The 12,226-nt window shown below is 42.2% G+C and overlaps 1 protein-coding gene across 1 annotated transcript in view; it reads right to left on the bottom strand.

Annotated features, from left to right (window-relative positions):
• Window positions 1-11,770, bottom strand: part of TMEM47 (transmembrane protein 47) — a 40,437-nt gene extending 28,667 nt beyond the window's left edge. Inside the window, exon 1 of the mRNA XM_042459581.1 lies at window positions 11,379-11,770. Within this exon, the coding sequence (XP_042315515.1) occupies window positions 11,379-11,604 (226 nt within the window). The 5' untranslated portion in view covers window positions 11,605-11,770. The remainder of the gene's footprint in view (window positions 1-11,378) is intronic.
• Between the last annotated feature and the right edge of the window lie 456 nt (window positions 11,771-12,226).

The following is a 12,226-nucleotide window of genomic DNA, read 5'->3' as shown; positions in this document are numbered from 1 at the left end:
ACAAATCTGTTTTGCTTATGTGTTTCTAAGTTCAAAAGCTTGCCTCAACCATTTTGTGGTCTTTGCCTGACTAAAGTTGTCAAGTGGAGTTAGAGAAAGGTTCCCCATCCCTTTAATAGTGTGTACCAGTGGGAATGTCAGCAATGACAAGCAACATCTACTGAAATTCCCTTTTCTTCACAACCATTAGGGACATGAGTCCTCTTTTATTTCACCTGGTAACCCTATGTGTGATGCTTAACATGAGCTAGTTTATCATTAAAGGTATCATGCCAGCATTAATTTACACTGTGATTGTATACATATATGTTTTCATTAAGGAAAATCTCACTGACTTTAATTGACCTTACTCCTGAGTGAATGGGAATGTGACCACAACCTTAATGTTAACTTGTTTAATAATAATAATAATAATAATAATAATAATAATAATAATAATAATAATAATTTTTATTTATACCCCACCTTTCCATAAATATGATCAAGGCGGCTTACAAAAGATTAAAAACATCACAGTACAGAGTAACACATCCCTACAAAGGAACAGGAATCAGTACAATTACATATATCAGGGTCAGGAGATAAGAAGGTCAAATTACAATAGTCCGAGGTCATAAACAAAGGGGCAGAGAAAAAGAATAATTATCTAATGGATGCAAGCTACAGGAAAAGAGATTCCACCTCAACATTAGGAGGAACTTCCTGACAGTAAGGGCTGTTCGACAGTGGAACACACTCCCTCGGAGTGTGGTGGAGTCTCCTTCTTTGGAGGTCTTTAAGTAGAGTTGTAATCCTCCACCTTCATATAATGCTCTCACACCCTAGAACAAAAGTGGTTTCTCAGACACTTTGTTCCAATGTAAAGGGGATACAGTTAGAAAAGGTAAAGTGCAGAATGAACTCATGCTAATTAGAGGTTAAGAACAATAAAAAGGGCCCTTTTTAGTATATCCATATCAAAAGGAAGGAGGAGGAAATGGTAGGGCCACTGAGTGGAGAAGATGGTGAAATGCTAACAGGGGACAGAGAAAAGGTGGAACAATTCAACACCTCCTTTGACTCAGTCTTCTCAGAAAAGGAAAAGGGTGATCAATCTGAGATAAATGGAGCAGAGGACACAACAGAGGAAACACAACACAGAATAAGTAAAGAGGTTGTACAGGAATACCTGGGTAATCTAAATCAATTTAAGTCTCCAGGACCAGATGAACTACATCCAAGGGTATTAAAAGAACTGGCAACTGTAATCTCAGAGCCATTAACTAGCTGGAGCATGTCCAGAGGAGGGTAACCAAAATGGTGAAGGGTCTGGAAAGCATGTCCTATGAACAGAGACATAGACGGGTTACAAACCGCCTGTTTGGGGCGGGCTGCACCCGCCCCTTTCCCCACTGTATCGGGACCTCAGCATCCAGAGCGGCAGCCGCTGAGGCCCCGATCCGCCACTTTTCGGGCTGCAAAAGGCCCCTTCCCCGCAGCCTGAAAAGGGGTGTCCCTGGGGCTTCAAGCCCCAAGGACACCCCACAGCAGCGGGGAGGAGGAGAAAGGGGCTGCTTGGCTCCTTTCTCCTTTGGTCCGCTGGGCACAGCCGTGTGAAGGCTGCGCCCAGCGGACCAAACCAGGAAGGAGCTCCAAAACGGAGCTCCTTCCTGCTCCACGCTAAGGGCGCACTAAGCGCCCTGGCGCGGAGCGAGGACATCACGTCGCGCCGCCCCGTATAGAGGCGGCGTGGCCGTGACGTCCTCATGGCGGCGGCTGTGTGGAACGGCCGCCGCCACTTTGTGTACGTGGAGCGCGCACTAGGGTTAGGGGTGTGTGGAAGCACCGCCCCTTTCTAACCCTAGTACGTGCTCCACGCGTACTTTCTAGCCCATCTGTAATGGGCCTTAGACAGCTGGGTATGTTTACCCTGGAGAAGAGATGGTTAAGAGGTGATATAATAGCCCTGGTAAGTATTTGAAGGGATGTCATATTGAGAGTGGAGGAAGCTTGTTTTCTGCTGCTCCAGAAAATAGGACCTGGAGCAATGGATGGAAGCTATAGGAAAAGAGATTCCATCTGAACATTAGAAGGAATGTCCTAACAGTAAGAGCTGTTTGACAGTGGAACACACTCCCTCAGAGTGTAGTAGAGTCTCCTTCCTTGGAGGTCTTTAAACAGAGGCCAGGTGGCCTTCTTTCAGGGATGCTTTGATTGTGAGTTCCTGCATGGCAGGGGGTTGGATTGGATGGCCCTTGTGGTCTCTTCCAACTCTATGATTCTAAACCGTTCCTTCAGTTAGTAAATTTGGGTGCAATCTACCTTAAGTTAAGCACTTTTCACTTTTAATTAGTTAAATCAGGAAGTCTCATCTTGCCTTTAACTCTTCCGCTAAAATTAATGGAAGCTAAAATATACCTGTATTTACCTTTTATGCTTAATAAACCAAAGTTTTGTTGTAGTGTTTTTAATCTATTTGTTGTTCTCTTTTCTCAGTAGCTCTAGTGAAACATTGCTTTTTCTCCCCCTTCTTTATGGTGGTCTTTCAGATAATTAAATATATATTTATATACTCATGTACTGTTAGGGCTGGCAGCTTCTGAACTGTCCCTTTAGGTTTGTTTTTAACAGCTATTTGACTAAAAGCTACCAGGGCCAATCCTGAAAAGCTGCACCTGCTGACTTCTGCACATCAAACTGTTATTAAAAGGCATGAGAGTCTGGCAGGCAGGTTTGCTTGTTTTTCCTAGCCTGTTGGAAACTCTTTGTGTCATTCTGCCTAAATGCTTCATAATCCTTCTTATTTTTCTCTAAATCCTCTCTAGATTACTTGTATCTGTCTTAAAACACTGGTGATTTAAAGTGGCCACAGTTCTCTGCTTGAGTTATAGAGACATGTTTTCGTTACAACCTGTGGTTAAGGTCCAAATGACATATAACAAAGGAGATTTGTTAACAGGATACCTTGTGGGTTTTTTTAGTTTCCTTAGGCTAAAAGCTACCAGGGCCAATCCTGGAGTCATGACCAGATGGGGGTTTCTGCGATGTAAATATAAGTACATTTACATTCACACACACACACACTTTTAAAAAACAACCTTCTAATGAAACATTAAAGGTTATGGCAACAGATCATCTGCATCATGTCTAATTTGGCCTTTATGTGTCATACTTAATTGTAGCAAAACAACATATTCTCTCTCTTTGTTTTACATCTTTCTCAAAAGGCAGTGGCATATCTAGATTCTACAGTCCAGAGACTTAAGTCCCCTTCATATCTTATCTTCCAAAATTAGGTTCTATCAGTAGAAGAAGAAGGACCACTGTTTCCATAATTATGTTCTCTAGCTCCTTGTCCATGGTCCATGAACTATGGTTCACTCTCAATCAGTGAGATGTACTGTGCTTTCCTATGGCTGGCCTGCTCTTCAAGTTTGCTATGATTATAAAACTAAAAGCAGAAACAAATGATACAAAGCATAAGATTAAAGAACATTGCTTGCAAAACAAGAACAGTATCTTAAACTAGCCACACCACAGGGATCTGTGTGAACAAAACTACTTCTGCCTTCTCACAAAATAGATGTTTTAGTGGGTGGTGGCTTCCATGATAGTGGCCTAGAGAATCTGATCTGGATTTTAGTCTGACCTATCAAGGAACTACTGCCCCCAAGTTAGATTCAGCATTTTGGATAGATTTTCTTAAGTAGTTTGGTCTAAAACCTGGAACTGGTTTGGCATAAGAGGCACCAACCACCATGAAAGAGATTGTTTCCTACTGAAGAATGGTGCTTCTGGCAACAGATAGCAGGACTATGCTGTCCTGTCTCATATAAGTTCAAATGGCAAATAATAAGAGAGCAAGTGACTGTCTATGAAACTGTAATCCTTTGTACCAATTACCTAAAGAATGCTCCATAGATGGAAATAGCAGAGTTGTACTGCTGATGCAGACCACACTACTCCTTGGCCCCAACTCTTCAAAGACCACAGGCTGTAAATGGATTTTTGAACCAGAGAAGGCCTACACATGTAGAATCCTTCATGGACATAATCCCTGCTCAGTATCCTCCCTTTCAGTGCATATACTCCTGTTTTTCTCCATTGGACTCACTAATGAAATGCTGAGAACCCTAAACTAAAGAATTTCCTGTGGAGTGCCACCTGTTACTGCTGCACATTTTGACAATAAGCCAACAATTACCACTCCTATTACTGAAGAAAAGAATATTTCATAAAATACTGCAGCCCTACTCCCAGACAAAGAACATGAGTCGACTGCATCATCTTTTCAACAGACATCAACAGTCAATGTTACAATCCACTTGGTTCTAAACATAAACTGTATGAAATATTTAGACTACTTGTATTATCACCAGCAGTAAAAGCATCCGTTAAACTTCAGAAGCCCAATTAAAAAAATATTTAAAGGAGTACCAGGCATAAAAAAATTAAATGCAGCAATACACAAAAGCAGTTAGAACAAGATAAATTAGATTAGGATAGACTTCAGTGAAGTTTTATTCTGTGCTTTAAAAATGTAGTGTGAGGTGGTTTGGACATTTGTGTACCTAGTCAAAGCAGTGATATAATTATAAACTATTTGAATCTCAGTTTGGGGAAAAGGTGCAATATAAATTATATAAGAATAAATGGTCCTATGCTGGAATAAGAATATCACTGGTCTAGGTGACACTAGGTCTTGAGATGCTGGTCTAGGTGACAGTGGTCTAGTAATGTGGTGGCTCAACTGCTTAAGACACTGACTCTGTTGATTGCAAGATCGGCAGGTTGGCAGTTCAAGGCCTGAGTGCCACATGGTGGGGTGAGCTTCCATCACCAGTCCCAGCTTCTGCCAACCTAGCAGTTCAAAAGCATGCAAATGTAAGTAAATAAATAGGTACCACTCTGGTGGGAAGGTAAAGAGTGTTCTGTGCAATCATGTTAGCCACATGATCACAGAGTAGTCTCTGACAACTCTGGCTCTTTGGCTTAGTAATGGAGATGAGTACTGCCCCCTATGGTCGGACATGACTTGACAGCCTTGTCAATGGGGAATAGCTTTATCTTTACCTTAGGTGACACTGTATGGTTTAGTTACTGCACAATCTAGAACAGCTGCAAGAAATGTGTATCATTTTGAGAATTCTGTTTGTTAATTTTGCTTTGATTTAAAGCAGAACACCCTCAAATATGAAATCTAAAGCATAAAACCCACAAATAGAAAATGTCTGTCTAATGGACAGCTCCCCCCCACATACAAAGAAATAGGGTCTCTGGATTGTGATATTAACTGCCAATCTTCTTCTATGTTTGTATGTATTTCCACCGTACCTAAAAGAGAAGTACACTTGCATCTCCTTCTTTTTCATATTTTAATTATGGTAACCTGGGCAGTGAGGTTCTTTCTTTAATGCTGATCGTTTAAAGAAGAACCAAGTAATGGCTTCTCTCTGTGTGTGTGTGTGTGTGTGTGTACAGCACAATCTGTATTACCCTTTCCCTTTCTCTTTCCCAGTTGCCATTAGTCATCATCATTATAGGGACCTGTAAACATTTTTGCAATCTGACATGGGTGGTCTCTTATGATCATGATTTTTAAAGTACATGAGATGGCAGGAGCACTTACTGAGCTGTGTAAGTTGCTCCCTGAGATACTACATGTGTCTGAGAACATTTATACATCTTCTGACTGAACTAAATAGTGATGCACTGACACACAAGGTCATAATCAATGTACCAGAAATTGTTAGGTGTTTTTTTCTGACATTAGCGCTGGCACTGTTAAAGGCCTAAAAGCAACCTTTCCTGTCTCACAGAACTCTTGATTCCCCAGGAGAGCCTAATAATGTGTTTTCAAGTGGACCTAGTTCTACTGATCTTCTTTCAGTAGAGAGGTGTAGAAAAAACAGTGCTATTCCTATTGGCTAGGAAAGGAAGTTCCAACATGATGAAAGCCTGACATGGAGGTTGAGATTTAAGCCACTAAGCACCAACTGAACAATATACATTGTCATTGTTTTGCTGGACAGGGCTCTTGATATCAGTGCTAGCACACTTGTGACATACAGAAGCATTTTTCCTGTCTAACAAAAAGTTATCCACAGGAGGAGATTGGCTAGAGTTGATTTCCCACCAGCCAATCTTCCTAAGTGTCTTTCAGTTTTATCAGGATGGTACTGAGTGGAACCCTCAAAAACAGCAACTTTGATACAGATATCCATGTGCAGCAGTATAGCTCTGATCAATTTGCAGAAGTGATCCACATTAATGTGGGACATGATAGTGGATCTTCAATATCTTTGTTTTTAAATCTGCTTTTGAGCACCTTTTTGTTGAATTCCATCTATTCGGTGGTTTGACTGTGTGGACAATTAATGTATCTTAGGTTATGTATATAATTTTAACATCTTATTAAAACTCTTACCTTCAGACACAGAAACATATTCACAAAACCCATCTGTATGAATAATTTGCCCTTGCATAACTGAAACTTGAGAGGAAACATCTTGAAGTTGCAAAAATGATTTATGTTGGAGTTCTATCCACTACCAAGGAAATGATGCTTAAAAGGTTTTCACCTATATATATATATATATATATATCAGAATTACTTCTTTCAGAAAATAGGATATGTTCTGAAAAGATTTAAAAGAAAATCTTCTAAAAATCCATCCATATTACTATCTAAGCATGAAGGATGAACTTCCTTTTTCATAAGGCTTGCTGGACAGTGTGCCTGTAAAAGTGTGTGTGTGTGTGTGTATATATATATATATAATTTTCTATTCTGCATAACTACCATATTTCAACTTCAGAAAAACACAATTTACACTGGTTATGACATTTCCAGTAAGCTGAGAAAGAACAGTATGTTGCAACTACCAGTCTTGCTGAGCTATTTGCAAATATCCATCACTATCAACTCAGTTAAAGCCATGATCTACATATTCCCAGGAGGGAGCTGCTTTTGAGCTGTCAATTTTGCTTTAGAAAACTGCTCTCATGCAAAATAAGCATGCATGTCAAGTACAACTGTTAAAAATCAGGCTGAATATTGAATATCTAGCTTAAATTAGCTACAAAACTAGGAATAGGGCATTATTTTATTTTTAAAATTGTAATTCATGTTGTGAGAATAAATATACAGTATTATTTGTTTTGTATTAAGGTTTTTTCCCTTCAAAGCTACATTTAGAGATCAGACAGACAGACAGATCATCAGGTCTTACCTAAAGTTATAAGCAACACATTGTTTAATAGATCTGAATGCTACATAAACATTACAACTGTGGTTCACCAGAAGAAGAAAAAACCAGTAATGATAAAACTGAAAGCTTCATACTGTTGATTCATGCTTTTCTCTGTGTGTTCTTCTGATCATTCAGTACATCACAGGAAACGCCTGTAAGGCTTTTGCACATAAATATATGTATATATGTTTAAGCCAAAATGTACTTTCCCAATGTGAAACTACAATTTAATTTTGACAAGACTTCAAATCTGGTATGGCTGATAAGCATTATAGTATATTCAGCATAATTCAGGTACATAAGATTCAACCAGATGGGCCTTAGAAACATTATGCAAGTATGTCATGCATAGACCACATTTCTTTACATGTTAAATGCCATAAGAGATTCACATGCTTATGGACAAAGCTCTGATATACCACTGAACTACATTGCTATTTCAGTGGCCTAATACCCATCAAAACAACAAAATCAACTTCTTAAAAGATGATCCTTGGCAATCCTACAACAGTATAGTCCCTGGGAAATCAAGGGAATTGCACCGAAGGGTAAGGATGTATAAGCTTAACTGAAATATTTTTTCCTTTTAAAACTGCATATGAAAATGTATTTATATCTTTAGTTATTTATCAGATTATTTGTACAGATGGGCAACAACTGCATGTTAAGCTTACTCCAAAGCAACTGTAACACGCTGAGCCTTCTCCTGAAATATTTAAAATACATGCACAACCCTCTTTCTCACTTTAGTATTAGCAGTGTTAGCAGAACATACTGGTGCTCAGTTAGCATTACAGAAAGACCTGCAAGACTAAAGCTTGCTATTCAGTTAACAAGGGATATGCTGGCCATTAGCAAAACTGGACAAAGAGGCTATTTTCTGGTACAATTGATCTGGTACACTCAGAGGACAATCTCTGCTGCAAATGCAACTGATTTGCCCTCCCTGAGAGCAGTCAGGGCCTAAAGTCTAATTAAGACAAAGGTTTTTAATTAAACCTTGGCTATGCTTTAGCAGGCTTTGGTGTGTGCCTGTCCTTGATAGTGCCACTTGAGGTGCTCTCCTTCAAGGGACAATGAAGCAAATGTTTTAAGACAGTGGGAGAAGGTGCCTTGTGCTATGTTTCTTCCTGTTTCTTCGACTACGACGTTTTTTCTAATGATAGCACTAAAGAAAAAGTGTTGAGGAAAGACTTTTTTGTTGTTTTTAATTATAGCACTAGAGCAGAAAGAATGACCGTCACAGGAAACTCTCAGTTTAATTCTGGTATAGTCAGAGCCCTCAGAATAGGAATATTTTATTCTGGAAAGACAGAGCACTCAAAATAGAGATAGTCTATTCTACTAGATTCTTAATTACAAAGGGCTATTTTCAGAGAACAGACAACATGATGGACCTTGGGCCCAATCCATTACTCCACAAGTGTAACGAGAATCTTGTGCAGAAGATTTGCTTCAATCCAAGCCAGGCATACATGTAGATGCATGTGTTTCAGTATCAACAGTACAGATTCTCCTGTTTCAGGAAAGCTTCCAAAATCTGACTCCTCAAGTCTAGATAGTATGAAGGAAAAGTCTTGCTCATAACAGTCTTAGAATTCATTCCCATCAGTTTGTAAAACCTGTGAAAGCTTTTTTTTAAACAAAACAAAACAAAAACGAGCAAACCTCAGTCTGTGACTTCATTAAAATGAAGAGTCTTGAAAATAACAGGAAGGCAAGCGTCTGCTCTGCACATTTATTTACCATGTGAAAATACGCCAGCCAGTTTGGAAATTGTAAACAATCCAGACGTTACACATTCAAATCTTTCATTTTTAAAAAATCTGCAAAGGTAGATAACTGTCAGGATCAATTAGAGAGGGCTTGCAATCCTCTAATTCTAAGGCTTCTTTATGCACTAGTCAACCTTTTCCAAACTTTTGAAGATAAAGAAGTCAAGTAAAAACAAAAAAGAGGGGGGGGGGTAGAATTGAAAAATCTCCTCCTCTCCCCATCCCCCTGAAACCCGTCTGAAAGATCTTATGCAATCAAGGGCATATTATTTTAGGAAGCAGAGAAAGGGGGCAAAGGATCCTTGTTGCTAAGGAGACATGACAAAGCTAAAATTCCTACATAAATTTGTCAGGGGACCCAGGGAATCAAAATAAAGCTCTCCCACAAAGTTTGCTTGGACTCCCTGGTAACTGAACAAAGAAGTCAGTCTTTAAAAAGTAAAAGCATGGCCATAACTGAAAGTACACCTCACTAAAATCCAAACGCTACTTAATGGAGTAATAACAAGTGCAAAAGAAAGAAACCAGCTTTTGCTGTAGTCCCAAAGCAAAGATTCCCAAGAACAAGGAAAAGCATTTTCAGAAAAGCAAAGGCAAAGAGCCATAAACACACTCCAGCCCTACAATGGGGCAGTCGACAGAATAAGAACCCAACGTTTTCTCTTCAGTGTTTTTTCCCCAAAAGAAAACAAAGAAATAAATGATTCAAAAGCTGATTTGGGGCTTAAGGAGCATGAGCTACAGTTTGTCTTGTAAATGTTTCCAAAGGAGATTAGAGATCGTGGAAAATAAAAACCATTTCCAAAAGGCTTTTGGGGGGAAGTTGGACCAGACTGAGCTGATCACTTCAGGGAGGGATGCGATTCCATTTGAAGTCCAAGTGCTGCTTATTTTTCATTCATTCATTTATGCACTGAAACAAACTGCTAACTCAGAAATGCCAACAAATACAAGGTGGCATTTGACAAAGGAAAAAACCTGTGTATGTTGTCTAGGGAAAATGTCTCAGCAGAGACTGCAGAGAAAAGCACTGGGTTAAGAGACATTTCAAAGAGAAGAACGAAGCAAGGATTGCTTCTGGTGTTAACTCCAGATTTAAGGCAGCAAAGAAACAACTTTTCTGCTAGCTGAGGACTGTCAGCTGGCTACATAGAATGCGAACCCACACGGAAAACTACAATTAGCTCTTTCCTGAACCACCTCCACACCAAAAAACAGGCAAGATCCAAGCTCCTTGCTGGACTACATCAGCAAATCCAAAAGACCAAAGAATCACCCACTCCAAATGCTTTGCAAAAACCAGCCCTGTTTTCCATCCCCTGCCATATAGAGGTTTCCAAGAGAGACACAGAAAGAAAATGCAGGCTGGGTCGCTTTGTGTGTGTACAGGTGGGCACTAAACCGCCTGCTCTCCAGTGGGGCACCAGTCCAAGGGCTACTGGAGGGTGACAAAGATGGGGAGCCGGAAAAGCAGGTGTGAGTGTGGGGGGGGATATGCAGTTAGACCAAAAGAGAAAAAGAAATCAGCCTGAGCAGGAAGAACAGGAGGCCTCGAGGCACCAGGTCCTGCCCTAAGCATGGTCAGCCTTGGTTAGTACTCAGATGGGAGACCAGATGCTGCTGGCTATATATTTCAGAAGAAGGAACTGGCCAAGCCACCTTGCCTTAGAAAATCCGATGAAATTCATAGGGTTGCCGTAAGTGGGGAAACAACTTGAAGGCACACAGGCACACACACACACTTCTGAGCAGACAACACAATCCTATGCAAGCTTCCTAAGGAACACCTTTAAAAATCCTAGGGTTGCCTTGGGTCGACAGGTGACTTGAAGGCACAAAGACACACAAGAGGGAGGGAGGGAGGGAGGGAGGGAGGGAGGGAGGGGCATCTACAAGGCTCCTGCTCTCGAAATGGGGACAGGGAAGATATGGGGCGAAGGGGAGGATAGTCGAACCGACAAGAAAACAGGCTTCAAAAAAGAAAGAAGAAGGAATGACACGGCTAGGAAGGGAAAGGGGGCAGGAAGGTTCCTCTACACTGCAGAAACCATCCGGTTTGACCCCCTCACTTTAACTTCCATGGTTCCGCTCTGGGTCCACAACAAACTACCATTCCCAGAATTCCACAGCATGGAGCCATGGCAGTTAAAACAGGGGTCAAACCGGATTATTTCTGCAGTGTGGACGCGGGGGGGCGGTGCAGAGAGAAGGGGGAAAGGCCATCCCAAAGGGATCTGGGGGCTGTGCTGCAGTGGGTGGGGTTTAAAAGGCCACAGTTTGGGGGGGAGAAGGAAAAAAGAAGGGGTGAGCGAAGCGAAGGCAGCCAAGCCAAGCGCCCCTTCCCCCTCCCTCCTTTCCCTCTCTCTCTCACCGCTGTTCAGGGTGGTCTTGCAGCGCCAGGTCTCGGCGTGTCCGAGTTTGGTGCAGGACTCCCAGAGGGAGAGGTAGGACTGGTGGTCGGCGGTGACCCAGGCCGGGCTGAGGACGGCGCCCAGGTCGAGGCAGAGGGCCAGGAAGATGCAGACCAGCCCCACCAGCTTCAGCGGGGTCAGCACCGACACGCGCACCTCCTCCATGCCGCTGGCGGCTGAAGCCATGGGCCAGGAGACCCTTCCCAGAGCCCCAGGAGGAGGAGGCCAGGGCAGCTCCCCCAGTGTCTCCCTGCTCCCCGCTTCTCCGAGCCCAGCGGTCCCAGCAGCAGCAGCAGCAGCCGCCCGACACTCCTCCTCCCTCTTCCCTCCGTCGAGCAAGGCGCCCACGTCACTCCCCGGGCTCCCTCCGGGGAAGGGGCTGGCCTCTCTTCCCAGTGCCTCCCTCCCTCCCGCCCCACAGCTCCTCCACCATCTCCCCCAAAGCCCCCTCCCTTTTCAGACGGCCTGAGAAGCCCGAAGTGACCCTTTTTTAGAGAATCCACAGAGAGCTCCGCTCTGCCCCCCCCCCCACAAACTCCAACTCCCAGAGTTCCATAGCCTTGAGACAGACAAGGAGCTAAAGCGGCGCCAAACCGGCTTATCTCTCCAGTGTGGATGCAGCCCGCGTCTCCTTAATCCCTCAACCCACTTCATGGTGGCTCTTTGGGCTTCTTCTAGGCTTTTATTTATATATATATTTTAAAAATCACTCGTGATTTCATATTTGTTTGTTTGTTTGTTTACACCAGCTTCCCCCAAAGGCTGGAAAGTTCCAGAAGAAAAGCCAAAGGACTAGATAGAGGAAAGG

This window comes from Sceloporus undulatus, chromosome 3 (assembly GCF_019175285.1).
Source record: "Sceloporus undulatus isolate JIND9_A2432 ecotype Alabama chromosome 3, SceUnd_v1.1, whole genome shotgun sequence".
Lineage (NCBI taxonomy): Eukaryota > Metazoa > Chordata > Lepidosauria > Squamata > Phrynosomatidae > Sceloporus > Sceloporus undulatus.
Note: the sequence above shows the minus strand (reverse complement) of the source record. Positions and strands in the feature narration are given on the sequence as shown.